General features: G+C 25.8%; 4 protein-coding genes and 1 long non-coding RNA gene across 7 annotated transcripts in view; 1 reads left to right on the forward strand and 4 right to left on the reverse strand.

Annotated features, from left to right (window-relative positions):
• The window catches only part of LOC107064206 (somatostatin receptor type 2), a 77204-nt gene extending 71776 nt beyond the window's left edge, over positions 1–5428 (reverse strand). The window contains exon 1 of the mRNA XM_015316627.2: positions 4999–5428. The gene's annotated coding sequence lies outside the window, so the exon portion shown is untranslated. The remainder of the gene's footprint in view (positions 1–4998) is intronic.
• A 4348-nt stretch (positions 5429–9776) lies between these two features.
• Pp4-19C (protein phosphatase 19C) lies at positions 9777–13076 on the reverse strand. 2 transcript variants are annotated; one of them, XM_015316544.2, is made up of 6 exons: positions 12916–13076; positions 12085–12258; positions 11810–11962; positions 11462–11713; positions 10889–11127; positions 9777–10676 (listed from the first exon to the last, which is right to left on the reverse strand). In XM_015316544.2, the coding sequence occupies exons 2-6, from the start codon at positions 12232–12234 to the stop codon at positions 10547–10549; spliced, it is 924 nt and encodes a 307-aa protein (XP_015172030.1). In that variant the 5' UTR covers positions 12235–12258; positions 12916–13076; the 3' UTR covers positions 9777–10546. The 2 variants fall into 2 exon arrangements, with proteins under 2 accessions (XP_015172030.1, XP_015172031.1); XM_015316545.2 differs by having other exon boundaries at positions 12085–12270; positions 12916–13046.
• Positions 13077–13225: 149 nt separating this feature from the next.
• Positions 13226–15410, reverse strand: LOC149030661 (TD and POZ domain-containing protein 5-like). The gene is made up of 2 exons (XM_015316543.2): positions 15269–15410; positions 13226–14956 (listed from the first exon to the last, which is right to left on the reverse strand). Exon 2 carries the CDS (start codon positions 14715–14717, stop codon positions 13782–13784), a length of 936 nt encoding a protein of 311 aa, XP_015172029.1. The 5' UTR covers positions 14718–14956; positions 15269–15410; the 3' UTR covers positions 13226–13781.
• A 99-nt stretch (positions 15411–15509) lies between these two features.
• On the forward strand, positions 15510–19023 carry LOC149030662 (uncharacterized). 2 transcript variants are annotated; one of them, XR_016178401.1, is made up of 3 exons: positions 15510–16191; positions 17831–17868; positions 18648–19023. It is a non-coding gene; the product is annotated as an uncharacterized LOC149030662 (long non-coding RNA). The 2 variants fall into 2 exon arrangements; XR_016178400.1 differs by lacking the exon at positions 17831–17868.
• Positions 18320–21207, reverse strand: LOC107064160 (PSME3-interacting protein). The gene is made up of 5 exons (XM_015316547.2): positions 20804–21207; positions 20374–20472; positions 20092–20311; positions 19920–19987; positions 18320–19844 (listed from the first exon to the last, which is right to left on the reverse strand). The coding sequence occupies exons 1-5, from the start codon at positions 20898–20900 to the stop codon at positions 19528–19530; spliced, it is 801 nt and encodes a 266-aa protein (XP_015172033.2). The 5' UTR covers positions 20901–21207; the 3' UTR covers positions 18320–19527.
• Positions 21208–21281: the final 74 nt, after the last annotated feature.

Genomic DNA, 21281 nt, shown 5'->3' on the forward strand with positions numbered 1-21281 from the left:
TTAAAACGAACTGAATTATTTGAAAATATTTATTTCGAATATCTGCTAAAAATGAATTTTCGAAATCCACTGTAATATACAAAATAATTTAATTAACAAATAACTTCGAAGCATCAAGATAAAAAAGAAAGATTACAAAGAACCTTTAACAAATACGATATTTTTATATTTACACAAATAAAGGTTTTAAAAACTAATCTCGATAAATCACATTGTGACAACTAGAATCGATAAAGTTTAATTTCTGAGAGTAGGTAGATCAAAAACGTATATTCCTATCTCACGCTGAGATCTTTTCTTTTTCTCTAAAGAATTAACACTTACGGGATGATATCGTTGGAAATTTTTGCTTCGCTCGTTAAAAGGAGTACTTCTCAAAAGAGTCACCGCCATTTGGCAACGAAAGAAGTCTACTACATAGCATCGAAGGAATCGTTATTCCTCGAGAAAAACTGTAATAAACGAAGTGGATAAGACATTAGCAGAAATACACAGAGATATTTTACGATATATCGTAAATAGTAAATGCATTAGCTCGCACATTCTTTTTAAAAAATGATATAATTTTTCATATCATTCGTACAATGGCATAATCTTGAATCGTTTGAAAAATCATAAATAAAAGACTCTCAATAATCCTCGCAAACATACTTTTTGATAATACTTTACAAATGAGATGTCAGACTATTTAATATTTATTTTTCTTCTTTTGATCTTAATATAAATACCTTCGATAAATACTTATTACATTTTAGCTTAAGAAAATAAATAACTTCTACATATATATATATTATGAATAATAGAAGAAAAAAAGAACTCAAATCGGGAAAAGACGTAATAAGATATTTAAACAAACAATAGGACATTTAGTTTCTCACGAAAGTACCATTATTTGACGAAGACGATGACGACGACGACATGAAAAGTCGTACACGCAACACGTAAAACCAGCTATCCCTCTTGCGTAGTAAAAGCTCGACATTGAATATTGCATAGGAAATTGCTTTTACGTGGAGAAACTTGGTGCTACTATTGGTAAGGAAAAAAAAACAGCCTACGTATATTGCGGTTGGCAACACGAGACAACGTTGGAAACGATAAAAATAACTTTTGGTCAGACTTAAAGAGGAAAAAGAAAAAAAAAGGAAAAAAAGAAGAGGAAAGAAAAAGAAAGCCTTTACTGGGCTATTTCCATAAAATGAAAATACTACTTCACAAAACTGCGATGGCCGAATGAGATGACCTTTTAGCTGTCTCGTTCATGCATTCTGAATAGAAAGATGAGACATCTTAAAATTCATCAAATCGATAAGATTACCAAATCTGTCTGGGACGCTCATCTTCGATTTCCGTTATATCGATTACCCTCGACACGATATTCTAAATCTGGAAATGTAAAACTTTAATAAAAATATACAAATCGAGTAAATAGTTAACCTTTGTAAAATCAGATTGTTAAATAAGTAATTTAAGTATCGAACAATTTAAAGAACATATTTTGTAAAATGTCTAATGAAAAATCTAGAAATATATAAATCGAACGTTGGCATTTTATAAATTTCAAAGGGAGAATCTCGTTGTGAGTTACGATATGTCTCAAGCGACGATAAGAGAAAAACATATGCGCCATATGAGAAATTGGATGCACTTGGTGACAAGGTAGATAGCCGTAAAGATGGGAAAATTTCAAAGTTGGACGATCGATGGTTTTACCAATGGCATCATCCCGATATATACATATATACTATATGCTTTTTTCGTATTTACCGAATCGTAAAGAATAATAAACTTTTAATACGATGAAAAATAAGATAAAAGTTTGAAAAGGGGAAAGAAAGAAAAGAAAAACAAAAGAAAAATAACTTAATTAAACATTATAATATTGGGAAAATACATTTGCAAATGTAATTACAGAGAAGTCATGTGTATACGAATAATGTCTTAGAAGCTGAATACGACAAGATTTACGAGAATAATTAAGATCTACCACTTAAGATGGGTGCGAGAAAGGGGGGTAGGAGGGTGGAGGGGTGATATATACCAGTCACGATCGATCATAACTTGCGACACGCAAGAAGACTCAATGCATATTTACTTAAGTTGAACTTAAACGCGTTTAACCAAGCATGAACGACTAAGAGTTTTACCCTCATAATAGAACTTCGACCCTCCTTATTTTCCTATTCTCCCGCAACTCCTTTAACTATTCGCCACGTTTTCTAAATCCTACTCACCTGAAATACTTTCGAAAAATATTGCTCATTATTTTTTCAAAGTAAGTACATTTGATATGAAATTTTTATTTACTTTTAAATAAATTATTAAATAAGTATTATAATCAATTAATTTATAATGCGTAAGATAATAAATATATCAATTCTATGAATTAATCCGAAATATTTTCTCATGTGTAATCAAATATAAGAATAATTACATTTTTATATTAACAATTAAACTGTAATTATTTAAAAACAATAACTTCTACATAAAATAACAATTTATTAAAAGAGAAATACTTGTACTGATATATCTTTAATCGACACGAGGTCTTCTTTTTTCTAAAAGCCCCAATTTTCCAGAAACTGTTTCAAGATAGGATCGATTATTCGTGAGAAGTTAACCGCAAGGAACGTAATGCGAAGAATTTATTATGCACTCAAACTTAGCACTTCTGAACACTCAGCTGGCTTATAGACCGAAGTACGATTAAGTTTCGAAACAGATGAGAAGAATACCACATGATAAAGTCAACAAATTTCAACTTCTTCTGTCGAGAAAATATACTTAACGATTTATGTGCTTCTCAAATATATAATGCATATATATTACACACACAAAATACAGGATATTTAACAAATTTCATTAATCCGGTTTTTAAATATTATTCTTTACTTTGTGTTAAAATAGAGACTTCATATGAGAATATAGATGCATAATATTTATATACCTATATACATATATTTATTTAAAAAAATAATATGAATTATAACAAATGGAATTTTTCCAATTTTCAAGTGTTATTTTTTGCTTTGTACCAAAAGACTTTATAGTACTTGATAAAATATCAATGTACAATATTTATGCATATACGTATATAAATATTTAAAAAATTTACGAACATGAAACAAATTCGATTTTTTTGATTATCAAATGTCACTTGCACTCCATGTCAAAGCACTTGATACAGAAATATGAAAGTAACACTCGTCATCTATTATGCTTGACCAAATTTATTCCGAACAGTACCGGAAAACATTTTTGCATACATACATACATGAATATATATGTATATAAATATATTAGTTACGTTAGGACATAGGACAAATAAAGAGAAGAAAAAATCAAAAGATATCTTTGCATTTCTTACACTGCGATAAAGAATGACCTAGAAAAGAAGAAAAAGAAAGATAATAACCGAATACATGTTTTTCCAGGACATGTTTCTTGATAAAAACATACAACGATACCAGAGACAGAAACAATTCTTTTGTACATTGAAGATGTTCCTTGTATGTGTATATGTGTATCTATGTAATTCTACATAAACACATATATACGCCTATTTTTGGAGAGATAACTAAAAGAATCATATTTCCACATCAATTATCAACAGAAATTTTACGAATTCTTATAATTTGCTTCGAACATACTAATCGACACTAAAAATTGTCAAAATTGAGTTTTTCTCTACGACGAGGCAAAGAAAACTTGCGAAGTTAACGAAACATATGGCAATTGTATTTAAATTCTAAACAATATACGCAAGAAATGCTATTTATTTATCGAAAAATAAAATCTCAAATTTGAAAAAAAATCGAACTCAAGGAAATAAACTAAATATTATATTCTTCATTTTAGTAAATTTTTATGAAATTTTTTCTATAAGAGAGAAAGCGACGTTTTTACTCGCGATCATTATCGTATGGTACATAACGATAAAGGTTCTATAGAGAATACTCACGTGGATCTCTAGCTGTTTCTCTCTTTCTTCTCTCTCTCTCTCTCTCTCTCTCTCTCTCTCTCTCTCTCTCTTGATTTTAGAAATTCAAATGCCCTTTCCTCGGTTTCACAAAAATGTCGATCGCAATTTCCTTACAACAATCTCCTATCTTGATAAGATTCAAGGCACGAGTATTACGTGAAAGCTTTCCCCTTCTCCAAAAAACGTCGAGTTCTTTGCGAAAGAAAACTAAAAGTAGAATATCTTTGGTAGAAGTGCATGTGGAGCCTTAGAGTCGATATCACTGTGGAATCACCAAGAAGGGATAAGAAGGATAGAAGAAGGAAAGTCAACGTGCCACGTACACACTATCTACATGTGTGTGCATATACATGTATGTATAAAACATATAAAAACTTGTAAGCATAAGAATTGTAACAAATGGTATCCTTAGAAATCAACGAATCAATCTAATCGATAAGGTGCTATTATTATCTAACAATAAAAATTTCTATTTCTCTTTGTGTATCGATATATTTGTTTAAATAAACTACTTGTAATATCATTTAATTTTAAATGAATATTTACATTTATTTTAAAAAAATGTAAAATAAAAAGCAATAATATTTTTACGAGTAAGAAAAAATATAGATAAGACGTCACTTAGTACTATTTTTAGTCCATGGTAAATTTATTTAAAAATAATATAATTTACCTAAAGATGAATGGCCTTTCTCTAACACGTTTTTTTTTTTCAAACACCTATCAACGTTACGGTAGAAATGAAATAAACATCTGCCTTTATAGTAGTAATTTTTCATGTCTATTAAATTACTCTCTTTTCCTTTTCATTATAACTTATTGCAGCTGAACGTTGAAAGAATCACGTGTTATTATTTATAATACAATCAAAAGAAAATAACTCGAATGAAAAATTTTGATTAAATAAAAAAGAGTATTTCTCATTAAGCATACATTAAAGTCTCATATATTTATAAATAAGAAATAAAATTAATACCTTATTCTAATATATCTAATATATTTAAATTCGTGTTTACCTTATTATCCAATCCAAGTCAAAGAACTGCATGATATAAAAATTGTGATAAACTGGAACAAAGGAATCCCCGAAAAATCAAAGAAGTATCTTGATATTGTCCGAGATAACTTAAAATCTTTTTCTCAAAGATGCTGCTACCTCCACGTGGACCACTTGTCGCTATGATGATTTTTCCCTATGTTTTCACTCTAATAATTAAAATGTTTTTTTTAATAAACAAGTCCAGATTTAAAGAAATCACGTTGACGAGGAGACAACTAACTCCGTGAGAGTAAGTTGAACGATATGCAAAATAGACAAAGAACAAATAAAGATGGTTACAAGTATAAGACAGATAAAAACAAAGAATCGTTGAAACGATCGTCGCGATGTATAAACGCGCACTGCCCTTGTGGGATCTCACATCGTCGTGAGCAAAGCGTCGGAGAGCGTCGCGACGGTAACGCGACGACGCCGAACTCTCGCAATCATGAACGCATGTATGTATGTGTCAAACGCATGCGCGCACACCCTTGACTAATTCCTTCTTTCTTCTTCTTCTTACTGTAAGGGTGAGAGATACGAATAAACCCGCGAATTTTAGACTCTTTTGATGAATTTTGTTTGTTTTTTTAAAGAACAATTTATTCTACATTTTCGAAATTTGGCATATAGTTTATTGATATCTCTAAATATTACACCAAATTTTTGTTTGTTTTATATTTCAAAAATCAGAAATTTCAGCTTTTCGCCACTTGCACCAGCTGTCAAGATTCGTTATAGTTTAATTTCGGATAGACTTAATGTTTAAGATTATCATTCGTTGAGCACATATGATATATTATTTTTCATTTTCCAAATTATTTTTTATCATTCAATTGTAATATTATAGGGATTATTAAGACGTATTAGATATCTATTTAATATACAACTAGTATGCGTATGTACTACACCTTAAAATAGTAACTAAATTATTTATTGATATTAAATACAAGGATCCTTAAAGAAATTGAAAACGAAATTATTTTAATGGAAATAATATAAGTAAAAGTAACGCCAAGAAAATTATATTTGATCGTAACATAACATTGTCATATTTGAAATTAATTTAAACCATCGAAACTTTGAATAGACATTTATTTAATTAATTATATATTAACCCTTATTGTCAACAATTTACCTCCATTTGAAGGTAAGCAGTTTGTCAATTTCCAAAAAAGAAAACTATCCTCGTGTGACGCTTCGTGTGATGCGAAAAGACATCATTCAGAAAAAAATACGAAGAAATTATTCAACGACCTAAAAAATTGGTTAAAAAAATTTCACAGTAAAAGAAAAAAGAAAAAAGGAGATCGTAAATATGCAATAAAAAATTTGAGATCAAGAATACTGCAAAAATTAGAATAAAGTTGAGCATATTTAATTGCATAAGAAACATTAATAAATGTTATTATTAGGGAGTGGATGAATGGAAAAATAAATAAATAAGAAAGCTTAAAATTATTATTAGGAAACCAAATCCTGTTTGTAACTGCAAAACTAAATAAATACATTATTATTACTATAAACATTTTAAGTATATTTCGTTCAATATTAATTCTTATTTTATAAAACTAACGTCCGAAACTTTAATTGTTTCTGTCTTAAGTATTTTACTGTTAATACTTTACATAACTTAAGACCTAATTAATTAATCGTAATTATTCAAACCGTAATCGACAAGATTTCTTATATAATTGAACTTTAAAGTTATATTACCACTTATCTCCTTCCGAGATACATCGCATAATCTCCTAGAGTTTTATCATCTTCGAATAAGATCATGAATTCTAGATTCCTAATTTAACGAGTTCTTGAAGAAAAAAAATATCATGAGAACTAAAAAAACGAATAAAATAATAAAAACTTAAAACAAAAACATGGCAATTATCTATCTATTTGAATCTAAAAAACATACAAATTATATCAAATTTACAAAATCATTACAATTTTGTAAAATCATTAAACATTTATTTATTATAATAAAAATAAAATAAATAGAAAAAATGACAAAAAGACAAAGACAAGAATTAAACAAAAATACATAAGCAAAGGTAAAATATGAAAAATAGGGAATTTAATTTATATCTCTGACGAGGGCTCAACTTCATATCTCGTGGAATCATATGGAAAAAAGCATATCAGACACGTCATTCTACAAAATGAGAAATTCAGAATCCAAAGTACGAAATATCTTGATCATTGTTTTTAACAAGAAATTGTACCTTCTATGCAATACGATCTAAATAAAAATATACTGTAAAAAACACCGTTTACCCTAATTCTTATTCTAATTGTACAATTATCCATCCTATCCTAATCTTAAACAAAAACTAACAATAAGAAATAACAACAAAATCAATAAAATTTCATATCTACCAATTTCAGGGGAGTGACCCTTAATAAAAATATTGCAACGAAAATAATGAGAAAAAATAAACATAATATTCTTATCTGTGATGCAATATTATTCACATCGTGAATTTTTCTTATTTTTCAATCTTCACTTAAAGAGATAAATTTATCATTTCTCAGGAAAATAAAAATATATAGACAAAATTAAAACATCGAGATTTAAAGAGAACCAACAAAATCCTTAACGTTGTTTCAATGTACAAAGGTGCATATAATAAATGCACATTGCGATATTACAAAGAAAGAAATATATGAATGTCATGGCTATTCTTATAAGCGTCATGGTGTTCGTTTCTCTCTGTCGAGTGCGTATCTCATAAATTAGTTTATCCAGCGACAGGGAAGCATTTCTGGTATATATGAACGAAAGAACGAACAAGATAGGTTGGTATACCTATGCAGTAGTAGTATTATATGTATACCAACGAAGGAAGACAAGTAGATTTATCGGAGTAGCAAACCGATGAAGGCGCAACCCACGTAACGATCCATATTACCTGTTTTTGAACAAGCCGAGAATTACATTTTTTTCGCAAGAAACTTTTCTCGCTCTACAAATTATTAAAATTTAATTTGAATATATCCGTAAAATGATTTTCTATCGGTCTCTCTCTTCCTCATCTCTCTATCACCTTCTAGTAACGTTTTTTGGAAATAGTATTTTTAATTTGTAACAAAATATGTTCTTATTCTTGTTATAAAGTAACTGTTAAAAAAAAATATATATTCAATATTATTGTTACAAAAATGTTCTTATAAAGTTATTTATTAGTTCATGTTTTAAAAAAATGTTCGGTACATTTAAAGATTATAATAAGAATATAAAGAGAATTATAACATATAACATTAGCCATTTATAAATATCACTGAAAAAAGCTGAAATGTACTGAAATTATCATCCATTACCGTGATAATGGAGCTTTTTTTCATAATACACCATAAAAATCAAACTTTCGATAATTATTTGATATTTTGTAAAGAAATTTACATACGTTAATAAAAATCTACTTATTATTTATAAATGTGAAGACAACATCGATTCTGCGTCGAAACGTTAGTATATGCAATCTGAAGTTTAGCAAGCAGATAAACAAATGAACAGTTCCCGCCACGCAAGCGTAGAACGCCGCTATGCGTGTATACGGCTATTATTAAATTTACAATATTTTTATGTATTTTTTAAAAATATGAAAATTTTATGTGTGTGTTTAAATATGATATTGGCATAAACAACATTTGAAGCAAAGAATCTATTAATCTGACTTATTGAAATAAATAATTAAAATGCAATATAAAAATAAAATTCAGGAAAACAAGAAAGATCAATACAAAATTTATACGAATGTTTGCTCTATTTTCATAAATATTTAAAACATATGACTTTTTACTACGACTCTTTTATATTAGTTAAAATTGTTAATTAGAAATTACATATTAGTTATTTGTACAATGATACTTCTATTGCAACTTGATAGTTTTCAGCTAATAGCTAACTTTGCGACTGTGACTCAAATTAACAAAAAGGATTTAACATACATATAATTTACACTACGTAATCGTGGTATGCCATTTTATTCCGCTCAGAAATTGAACTTTATGTATTAAAATTACGTACGTGAATTTATTTTCTTCATTCCCAGAATCCTTTTAATGAATTTTTGTATGAATAAATAATAAAGAACGAAACTTTATATATGTAGTATTTATCTAATATATTTCGATTAAAATAATAAAAATCTTAAATAAACGGAAGTCGTTGAAAATTGTTGGACAAGTGAATTCCGATCATACGTGATTACGTTCAAATCAATTGTTATCCTTTATGAGTGCTTTACAAGTATATATAAATGTACATAATAGTTTAATTTTTTTTTTCAAATAATGTTCTCCAACTATATATGATAATTATTTTCTAACTACGTAAAATAATATAAATATGTAATTATTAGCTTTTATTAAGTTCATTAACAAGTAGGAAATATTTTAATAAATATTGGAAATAAAAACCTACGATATATCAGTATTAAAAAGAAATAAAAATTAAAACTTGCATGTTCAAATAAAAAATTATACATAAGACAATACACATAAGTTTCTAATTTTTAAGTAGATGCATAGAATTAAACAAACTTAATGTAACCGTGTATAAACGGCTTTATTAAGTAAATAATGTAATCCTGTTTACGTTAGTTTTATACATTGTTAACAATTTTCAATTTATTTCTTATTATATCGATTCATATTATTCATATTAAATCTTGGTCAAGAACAAAATTAATCATCCATACAACTCGTGATTATAAGGAATTTGATATTTATGTGTATTTATTATAAAAACACGTATAACAAATAGCATTTGATTTCTGTTATTTAAAAACTGATTAAAGATTTACAATTTACACAAGTAACATTAGTATAAAATGCATCATTTAATTGTTATATGCATAAAATTGTTGTTTTGCTAGATACATGATCAATTTTACTAAAATTAAAGATTACGCTTTGTTTCAATAAGAGTATTTAATAAATTTAAGCGTGTAACTTGTATTTTACTTTCTTTTCATTTACATTCAAAAATAATTACGTATCAACAAATAATATACATAAAAGAGTGTATTTGTATATTCATTGGAAAGATATAAAAAAACTTATTAAAAGAAATACAATCTTTATATCAATACAGAAATAATTTTTTTTGTAATATTTTTAATATCTCCTCTTTTTTCTGGAAAAAAATGAAATTACTTCAACGTATTTTTCCTCCAATATTCAAACAAAAGTTATTAAATACTTTTTGAATACAATCTTAACAAAGTAAAGCACAATTATTTGATTGTGATGATTAATATTCTTTCATATTAAACATATGCTGTCATTTTTAAGTAATCTTACTGGCATATAATTTTTTCCAATATTCAATAATAAATATAATTGTTCATTTTTATATAGCCATAAAAATTTACTAAAAATAAATCAAAAAATTTCGTATAAATTGAAAATATCTGTGGTGTTATAACTTGAACACACACAAAAACTATCCATGAAAATCTTAAAGATTCTATGTCATTGACTTCAGAATGATAACATGCAAATTGCGATTTCATAATATACGATCACAAGAAGTAATCTGCTTGTGGTTTCTTGCTAGGTATTCCTCGACTTTCTTGTGGCGCTGCTTCAAAAATCGTAAAATCCCTTTGTAAGTGCTCGTTTAATTCCAATATAGCCGCCACATTACCACATCTAAAAATAAATAAAAAATATATAGTATATATATATATATATATAAACACAGACACGCGTACATCCACGTGCACACTCATAAATATATTCAGATTTTCTAAAAAATATCACAACAAATAAATATTTCAATAGTAAAATAATTTATATGAAATATTTAAAAATGTAACTTAAAATTGTATAAGATGTAAAAAGTTGCTGACTTAAATGCATACCGATAACAATAATTTGGTGCAGACCATACTGTGAGAACAGTTTCATTGAAATGCCATTTATATCCTTCCATTACCAACTGATGTGCTCTACATATCATATCAATATCATTAGCTGAATTAAACTGAGCTACAACATCACTACCAAATAAATATCCTGCTCCACGTGGTGAAACTCCCCAACCTTGAGTATCTTCTGGATCAGACCATAATAGATCGCACATAGGACCATCGTGAGGTACCTTTACAAAAGAATTTGTATTATTCTCTTAATAAATATAATTTTAACAATATTAATAAATAAAAATTATATATTAATGTTTGTTGAAACATATGTATACGTATATTTTAATGAAAAGACATATTAAATGTTAATATCTGCAAGGATAGGTAGAAAAGTTTTGAGCCTATTCTTTTCTACAAATTTTAAAACTATCATAAAATTAAGTTTGATCAAAAAATATTTCTATGTCAGATTTATAACTTTTCAACCCACCCACTTACATAAGAAAACTAAATAAAAAAAATTAATCTTATTGTTAAAAAATAATAAAATATGTAATCATTATTACTCACTTCTTGTTTTCTATCTATAGTGCGAATCTGATCAAGAGTTTGAATACTAGGAGACAAACCACCATGAACACAAAAAATTTTCCCATCTATAATAGCTGACAATGATAAATAATCAAAAATTTCAGTACAGTACCGCCATACCGTAATACTACCATATTTACGTAAACATTCGTCATAAAATCCATATACTTGAGTAATTTGTCTTGATTCGTGGTTCCCTCTAATTAATGTAATCCTATCAGGATAACGTACCTAAAAAATCAACAAAAATTCACAAAATAATCTTACTAATGCATTAAAAATGTGAGAATAAACAATACATAATTCTTGAATTTATAAGCATATTACTTTTAATGCAAGGAGAAGAAGGAATGTTTCGACGCTGTAGAATCCTCTGTCAACAAAATCTCCCATAAAAAGATAGTTCGTTTCTGGAACATCACCACCTACTTTAAATAATTCTTTCAAATCATAAAATTGACCATGAATATCTCCACATACCTGTAAATATAAATTAAAATTAATAATATTCACATATAATGAAATATTTAAAATGTAATTATTTATAACGAATTATTAAATATTTTAAAATATTTAACAACTTCTAATGAATTCAAACTTACTGTCACCGGAGAATCAACTCGTTGTACATTGCTTTCTTCTATGAGAATTTCACGAGCCTTTGCACATAAAGCTTTTACTTCTGCTTCTTTTATAATTTCACATTTCTTCAATTGTTCAATTTGCCGATCCAAATCACTGGAATCGGCCATTTTAATGATACCAGATGAAGGTGGCTACAAATATATCTATGAGATCTCAATTCTTATTTCAAAGTTAAAAAGTTTACACATAGATAAGATAAAAAATATAGTTGTATATATTTTATACTAAATATAATCTAATATCCATCAGCGTTTCACAAATATTATTGTATGCATTATTTAAAATAAATATTACTGATTCATTACAAAAGAAAATATATTGAATAATGTATTGAAAATTTAATTCATTCTCAATATATCCTGTCTATATTTAATTGAAGTACAATGCTTTGACGTAGTAAACAAAATCAGTTAAAACATATATGCATATATATTAATAAATATAATTTTTTTAATGATTATTATACAAGATACTATTAGCATGACTAATTTGTATACACTTTATCAATTATATGCAATTAATTACAATATAATTTTTGAAAAGGTTACAAGAAAACAGATCTACAGATATAACTAATTTTAACACGAAAAATCGCTCAGTAATTTGTTAACATCTTCCAATATAAAATATAAAATATAATAAATACAAAAATATTATGAGAAATAATAAATTAATTACATATAATTTAGGGATATATTTTTTATATACAATATATATAATACATATATACATATATTATCTTATATTATATAAATATATATTTATATATTATAAATTTAATTATATACCTGTATCAAATTCCGTGTGAAATACGTCCGTTTAAAGTTGTTAATACATTGAGTAAATAAATTTACAGTCCAGCCGTTATATATAAAGATTTTTTCTAGGCTATACACTTATACCAATGACTACTCGACTCATACAAGATACAGATTGCGTTGCATTTCCAAGTGCAGAAGCGTTTTGCGCCATCTTTAGGAAATAAAAAGTAGTTTAGTTCTTTGTATAAAGAAATTTTAATAATTCATTATTTATAAACTATTATACAATGTTTATCAATTAAAATATAAAAAAAAATACATTCATATTATTTCAAACTGTATTAGAGATTTAGAAAACTTTTATTGTTAAAATATTTATAATAATGAATAAGAGAAAGGATTTACTAATAAATATCTTCCTTTCTTAAAACAAACGCTCCAAAAATAAATACACATAGATAGGGGTGACTTGCATAAACATTGTCTAATTTAAACAGTCCAATTTTTGTCCATATACAAGAGTATTTATTAATTTATTTATATTTGTTTGTGATATATTTCATTTTATTATTAACAATCTTATACAATTCTGTTTTTTTTTAATTTTATCTTACTCTTGAAAAAATTAATATTTATAACACAAAATGCAATAATCTTAATTTAATTTATCAATATCTATTATTAACAAATATATTTTAAAAATGTACATAACTAAAATGAATAAATAAACGCACAGAATGAAAATAAAAAAAAATAAACGCACATAATCAAAATGAAAAAAATAAATGCGCAAAATTTAAATTCGAGAATATATAAAAAAAAAGAAGTATTTATTTAACTGCGCCTATATCAGTTTAACAAATTAACATTTTCTATAAAATAATAAGATTTTTTCAAAATGTTATGAAATTTTGGAGTTTCATTAATACTCTTGGATTCTGTTTTATTTGTGCAAATTCTTTACTCTGGGTAACAATTGTCCTATTTGTTAATATAAATTGAAAACAGTAATTCTCTAAATCAGGAAAATTAAATTTATCACCAATTAAAATAGAATTAAAAACAGTTTCTATATTCACATTTTCGATTAAAATATCTTTACATAATTTTAACAAACTGTTTACCTTATAGGTAGCAGCTATAGTAATAATTTTATTCATTGTATCTTTATAATCTTTAAATTCAATTTTGTTGGTATATATATACTGCAACATAATAACCAGAATTTCATTTTCTGTCTCATCATCAAATATCTGAATAGGTAATGGTACTTCACCTAATCTTTCTTTAGAAATAAAATATTCTTCAAATACAATACTTTGTGACGCAAGTATAACTTTATGTACAGGGTATACAGTATCTTTAAAAAAAATTACTGCATCATGAAATTCTATATTACAATATAATGAATTTATATATTTTATTATTTCTTGTCGTTTTGATCCGACAGTATTAAATAGATTGTATGTTACAGGATATATATGAGTTACTTGAAATTTCACTACAAATTGATCTTCTTCTATTTGATTCATATTTGGATATACTATTTCCCTATTAAACTTATCTATAATATATTTTTCATCGAAAGATAATAGTTTCATACTAACAGATAAATAACCTCCATAAGGATTTCTTCTAAATAAAAATAGTATAACTACATCATTTCCTCTGTACATCAGAGCAACTGAAAATGTTACAGTTGGTAAAACAAATATAGGTGACTTTTTTATTGAACCTTGATTAAAATCTATAATACGCCAGTGATATTCTCTGTTTTGAAATTGTTGCTGAAATTCAGTCCGAAAATATTGAGTATATCCTTTTTCCATTGTTTTTCTTAGTTCAAATAAAATAGTATATTGATTAAATAGCCACAAACTAAGAATATTATTAAAAAAAACAATACTATCAAAATGTCTATAGGCAGTATGTAATTAAAAGCTATCCATTTGCATTATGATATTCCTACAGCACGATTGTATTACACATTTGTAAAATCTTTTGTATATGTGACTGTTCCGTTAATAGACGTTTTATAAATATTTTTCCTGCGTTAATTCAATAAAATCTGGAAATATGAAAAAACTTGTTTAAGAATAAAATTTTAAAGTTCTTTAATTTGGACATATACATATATAACAGTTTATATACAACAACTCCAATTTTAGAATTTATAAAAATTTTAATGCCAAAATATTAAATTAGTGCTTAACTTTTAATATTCACAATAAACATGTTAATAATGAACTTAACACCACTAAATAACAAAATGTTATATAACTAATAAATAATAAATTACATTATAATCTATACAACTTAATTAATTTTCTCTACTTTTTGTATTAATCGGTTTATAAATAAACGTAACATTTATACATACTGGGTAATATTTTCGATCAGCTTTCCTAAACGAAAAGAACAATAAAATGAAATATATATATATAATGTCATTAGAAATAGATTATTATAATTAACGGTTTTTATTCAAATAATTTTAGGCATGATCATTATATTCAATTCAGATTATACATGTGAAAGAACATTTAGTTACTATTAGGGACTCCCTAAGTCACTATTAATAAGGGCGCCATCAGTAGAAAAAAAACTGACCAATCACATAGCGATAAGGTAACCAATCAGAGTTTACTAACAAGACGTTCTGTTTGGGAGATAGAAGAGGTCCGCCAGAAAACTCGCTATTTTATTTTTGTTTCCTACATAATTGATATTTTTCAAATTATTTAATTTACTCATCTAAACAATGGAAATTGACCATTACAGTACATCTAATGAAAGTAGATGTATGTAATTACTTATTCTAAATCAACATAAAATATTTGCTTTAGATAGATTTATAACAAAATTAAAACTCATATAAAAATAGAAAAAAGTATTTATTTAACTATTTTCATATCAATTTAATACACTCAATTTTTAATAAAACATTGAAATATCATAATCCATCGAATGATTCGCCATTTTTTATAATACATTAATTTGAATTTTTTTATTCAATATTTGTATCTGAACTAGTACTACTTGTACGACTTATATTACTTGCATTGTAATCTTGACAATAAGTTAATAGATCTTTCAAATGTAATTTTGTTGCAATATCAATAATTCCTGCTACGTTTTCCTTACTAATGTTTTCTATAAAAATATTTTTACACATTTCTACCAAACTCATTACTTGAAACATGTCAGCTAAGAAAATCAGTTCGCTTGCCTTATTTAAATCTTTTATTTCATTAGTGTATAAGTAGTACAACATTTGAGTAAATGTTTTAAATGTATAATATGGTAAGTTATCGTTCCTTAGAGGAATAATTGTACTTTCCTGTGGGTTAGTTTCATCATAGTTAAACATTTTTTCAAAAACAGAACTTTGTGCTGCTAATATAATTTTGTGCACAAGAAAGACAGAATCATTAAAAAGAAATGCTTGATCACTAAATTCTGAATTCAAGTATAATGTAGTTATATGTTTTAATGTATTTCCTATATGTTTACTCTTGAAACTACGAATTGATTCAGTTTCAGGAATTATATGAGTAACATCAAGTATTAGTTTAAATGTTTTTCTAAAGCCACAGTTAGTATCATATCCGATAATTGAATTTCCTTCATTTATAATTGTCTTCCGACTAGTACGAAAAGGCATAGTATATAAAACTTCTAAAAATCCAGTATGTTCACTCGTATCAAAATCAAATTCTATACGCATATTATGACGAGTATACTTTATCATACTTTTGTATTCACAAGTTGGTAATATAAATAGAGGTGTTTCTAGAATTTTTATACCTTTGATACAGCGAAGAAATAATACAAATTCTTCAGCTTTAGTTTTCTTAAATGTAGTCTTTATATAGTGATTAGTTTCGTACATTTTAATTATTAATCAATATATTAATATAATAAAATAATTTGTTGATTAAATAGACCTGAAACATATATTATATTAAAAAAAAAAAGAAATAATAAAATTAGTACGTCCTATATAAAATATATTTTTACAAGCAATCCTTTTTATAATATAAACCACTATTATTCCAAATTGAATAGTCTCAAAAAAAAAAAATGAAAGAAAATTTAATAATCAACATTGTTATATTGTTTATTATTAAACGGTCATAAATTATTAAAGATATTTGTTTTCAATGTAAAAGATTAAGTTATTACTAAGTGCTTTAATAATAAAATTTTGAAAGTTCTCAAAGTAAAGATACTAGCTTTTGTCTGTTAATAGATTATATGAAATTCTATAATATGATCTCATTCTGTGGTTATAGTGTCTTAAGAGTATTATTGTTTCATTAAAAGTTGTGTTTAGGATAGTTTCTATAGTATTAAATCAATAAAATTTAAATGGGAAAATATTTTTTATCTAATTGCAAGTATTGCAAAAAGAAACATAGAAACACATAGTATCGTTTCGGATAATTTTATGAAAATAAATAGTATAATTTCTTAAATTTTTTAAGCCTAATTCTATTTTCTATACTAATTATTTATTTTGTAATAATAGTCTAACTCACAAAATTTCCAGGAACTTAACGATTATTTTACACAGAAATTACTTGTAAATATATATGTTAGCGAACGTTATGTTGTATGCTTCAGTTAAATCGTGTAAACTCCAGATTTTATCAGTTGTCTCTCGTAAATTTATATTTTACTTATATATTCCATGAACTATTAGTTTAGTGTATGATAAACTTTTATATGCTTTCCTTAAAACGCTTTGTTAGTTTGGATAAAACCAAGAATTTCTATGATTTAATTGAATTATACAATTTAACGCTTAATAAATAACGCGTAGTTATATAAATACGTAACAATCTATACATACTATATAACACTTTTGTTCAATATAATTTTTTATTTAAATAGAAAATGTTAAAATGGAGCTTATTACAGAATGCCTTCATTTGTACAGGATTATAATTTATTGACTGGTTGCCATTAAATTAATTTGTAAGTTCGAATTTCAAACGAGATTATTTGTTTTTATTTATAAATATAGCCTTAGGATAGGGATAAATAACTTTTTTTCTTTCTTTTTTTCTTTTATAACACTTTTTCATGCTGACCTTAATTGTATTTAAACATTGTGTTTATAAACGTAATCGATTTTATGAGCCAAAGTTGAGTTTGACTGCTTTAGAAAATGGAGTAGTATAATTATTAGAATATTATATAGAAATTATTATAATGAATTAACTATTATAAATGAAAAACTAATTAAACAACATAATAAAAATATTTAAAGAAAATGTCAAAAAAAATATTTAATTATAGTATTAAGATCATGTACAATATATACTTAACACTTTGTTTATTGTAAATTGAATTTTAACTCAATTATTGTACATTTATGAAAAAAATATGTAAAATATGAATTTACCTATTTAATGCAATGAAAATGTTTAATTAAACAAAATCTTTTATTATCACTATGAACATTTAATTGTTTGAAAATGAAATGAGGGTTTATAAAGTAAACACGAAATTATGTAAATTTAATAATTATTATTCACATAATAATGGTTTAATGCGTATAAGATGTGAATTTTGATCTTCCGACCTATAGAGGAGAGACTTAAGAAATGCAAGATGCCGATTCATATTACAAACTTAAAGCATAACACAAAGCTAATCTAATAGCTGTCATGTTTTGATACCACATTTTTTGAATGTCTTAACTGTAAATTTTCATTCATCTTTCACAATTGTAAATAGTTCAAATATTTCAGATACCAATGACCAATGCAGCGTCACAGAAGAAACCATGGCCGATCATATATGATCAACGTGACTCGTGTTAATTAAACATTAAAGTGTTAAACATGGTACATTTTTTCATAGGCAGTGTTTCAGACAAGAATGTGAAGTATATTTGATCTATTAGAGATCTTTCAAAGAAGTACGATCCAACAATATGGTTACCAATTATGTCGTACCAAATATTCAAACTCCTCCAGTGTTTGTGGTCAATTTTATGAATGGTCATTTGAATTTTTCAGTATTTCATGTTGATAATTTCTAACATTTAGCAAGGAACATGTTTACATTTCTGTCGTGTTAAGCATCTCAATAAAAATGTAAGATAATAAAAACCATATTAAAGCACTGTATGTCTTTCTTGTTACCATACAACTTGTGTTTGAAACATTTTTTCGTACAATGAATAATTTACGTCATTTGAAGTCATCATATTAGGAGACTCACTCTGTATGTATGAATCTTATTCATTGATAATATTTCGATAACAATTAAATGTAAAATAATTTTAAAATACTAATTAGAAGAAATTTAGATTTATCGATTGTATAGAAATGTATTTGTTTCGTCGTCTTTGTTCAATAAATTTATACCCCCACATAATTACACAAATTCTTGAATAATTGTAATTTTAATAGTATATAATACATAGCTAACATAGGAAGAAAAATAATACGATTTTTTTAAGAGAATAATTCAACTTTTATATATTCACGCATTATAAATTGGAACTTTAATGATTCCAAAATTAGAAATTTAAGTTATGATTATATTTTTTTATTTGACAACTAGTTAAATAAAATGCCACTCATTTTATCTTGTTGGAAAAAAATGCTTACTTATACTTCTCATTCAGCTTTTCTCCTTATCTTTTGCAGCTACTATTTTACGTCCTAAAAGATCATATTTAGATTGAGTTAATTCTGGATCTTGATCAGTATCTGAGCTACATTCACTATCGCTCGAGTCGTCATAAGAACCAAGTCCTGGTAATATACCAATACATTTCATTCCCCCAGTATGATTAATCATTTCATCAGATAAATATGACTTTTTGTTTTCCACGAGCACATTTGATTCCGTATATTGTAAATGAGTATCATCTTCCTTTGCTAAATGTTTATCTAATTCTGGAGAAGACAATTTTCTTTTGACACCTTTGCCTTCACCTAAATTAATTAATGAGTTAAATTTTTAAACTATATATTTATCATTTTATTTTATAGCTTATAATTTCAACTTACTTAACTTTGGTTTTTCTGACTTTTTCACAACCACACCTGCCAGTAATTTTAATTGGGAATTACGACCACTAAAAGATAAAGTAAAAGTGTTTCAATAAAATTAATAATAATTAACACAAATATAATGATCAATCGAAATATAGTTTAAATATATTTTTATTTAATATCTTACCTGCTACTACAAACATTCTTGTTAGGGATTTGTGGTTTTTTTAATTCTTGTTTTAATCTTTCATCTAACGACTTCTCTTGCAAAGAAGCAACAGCAGCTTTGAAGTCACGCATTTCTTTTTCTTCTTCGAGAATTTTCTTACGTTCTTCCTCTAACTTAGTTCTATCAACCAAATCTAAAAAGTCTACTTCATCGTCATCTAATCCTTTAATCATATTTTCTGGAAATCAAAATAATGACAATATTCATTCAAATAAATACAAGTAAACTTTTTTTTCTTACTAAGTTTATGAGCTTCTTCATATTCTGCATCTCGTTTGCTTTTTTGTTCTTGTAAACGTTCGTACAAAGATCTAGGATCATATGGTTCATCAGGAGGTTCTAAAAATTGTCAAAAATATATAATTTTTTAATTATCCTATTTGTCAAACTTTTATGATCGGATGTTTAGTATATATTCTTTTATTTGTCAAAATGTGATTAAAATATTAATCACTTTTACTGTTGTAAGTAATTTATATATTATTAATATTTTCTAGATATCATCACTAATAATTCAAATATATGTTTTTACTTAGACGTTAAAAGTGCTCATTTAATTTTCTCTTACAGTTTAATTTCATCACATATAATGTTAATAGGTTTTACTTAAATTTAGAATACATGACATTTAACAAATAATGAACAATCGAATAACTTATGCGATAATAACCTAGAGGTTGGTCAGCTGTTCGTACACGGTCCCATTCTTCTTGCCTTATTCTTCTTTGCTCTGCTATTTCAGCTTCCGATATGAACCCAGAACTCATTTTTCACAGTTTTAATGAAACAACGATAAACATATATATTTATATAACGTAGAATTTTTAAATTACATTCGGCTCTCAGCGTATAAACATCAACCATAATAAGCCGACCGTATAAAATTTCTTTATTTGTAAATTTTTAATAAGCGTAATTATATATTAATTATTTATCAAAAATAATCATTTAAAATATTAATGTACAATTTATTATTTGGAAAGAAACTTTACATCATACACATTTCTTAATATTTTATAATACTTTGTAACTTGCTTTATCTCTATCAGTAGTGTTAGTAAGCACTATTCAATGTAATACAGAGAATAGGGTATATATATATATATAAGTGTATTATTTTAAGATTAGTTTCTGAAATAATAGAAACT

This window comes from Polistes dominula, unplaced genomic scaffold (assembly GCF_049000335.1).
Source record: "Polistes dominula isolate Pdom_NZ unplaced genomic scaffold, Pdom_raw_medaka contig_77, whole genome shotgun sequence".
NCBI classification, from domain to species: domain Eukaryota; kingdom Metazoa; phylum Arthropoda; class Insecta; order Hymenoptera; family Vespidae; genus Polistes; species Polistes dominula.

Excerpts from the sequence above, each read along its gene's own strand:
- Pp4-19C (XM_015316544.2), bottom strand. The coding sequence starts at position 12,234 with ATGGCCGATTCCAGTGATTTGGATCGGCAAATTGAACAATTGAAGAAA. Across the intron at positions 11,714-11,809 it reads TTCTTCTCCTTGCATTAAAA|GTACGTTATCCTGATAGGAT; the intron begins GTAATATGCTTA and ends TTGATTTTTTAG. Across the intron at positions 11,128-11,461 it reads CTATAGATAGAAAACAAGAA|GTACCTCACGATGGTCCTAT; the intron begins GTGAGTAATAAT and ends TCTTTTGTAAAG.
- LOC149030661 (XM_015316543.2), bottom strand. The coding sequence starts at position 14,717 with ATGGAAAAAGGATATACTCAATATTTTCGGACTGAATTTCAGCAACAA.
- LOC107064160 (XM_015316547.2), bottom strand. The coding sequence starts at position 20,900 with ATGAGTTCTGGGTTCATATCGGAAGCTGAAATAGCAGAGCAAAGAAGA. Across the intron at positions 20,312-20,373 it reads TGAAGAAGCTCATAAACTTA|AAAATATGATTAAAGGATTA; the intron begins GTAAGAAAAAAA and ends TTTGATTTCCAG. Across the intron at positions 19,988-20,091 it reads AAGAATGTTTGTAGTAGCAG|TGGTCGTAATTCCCAATTAA; the intron begins GTAAGATATTAA and ends TTTATCTTTTAG.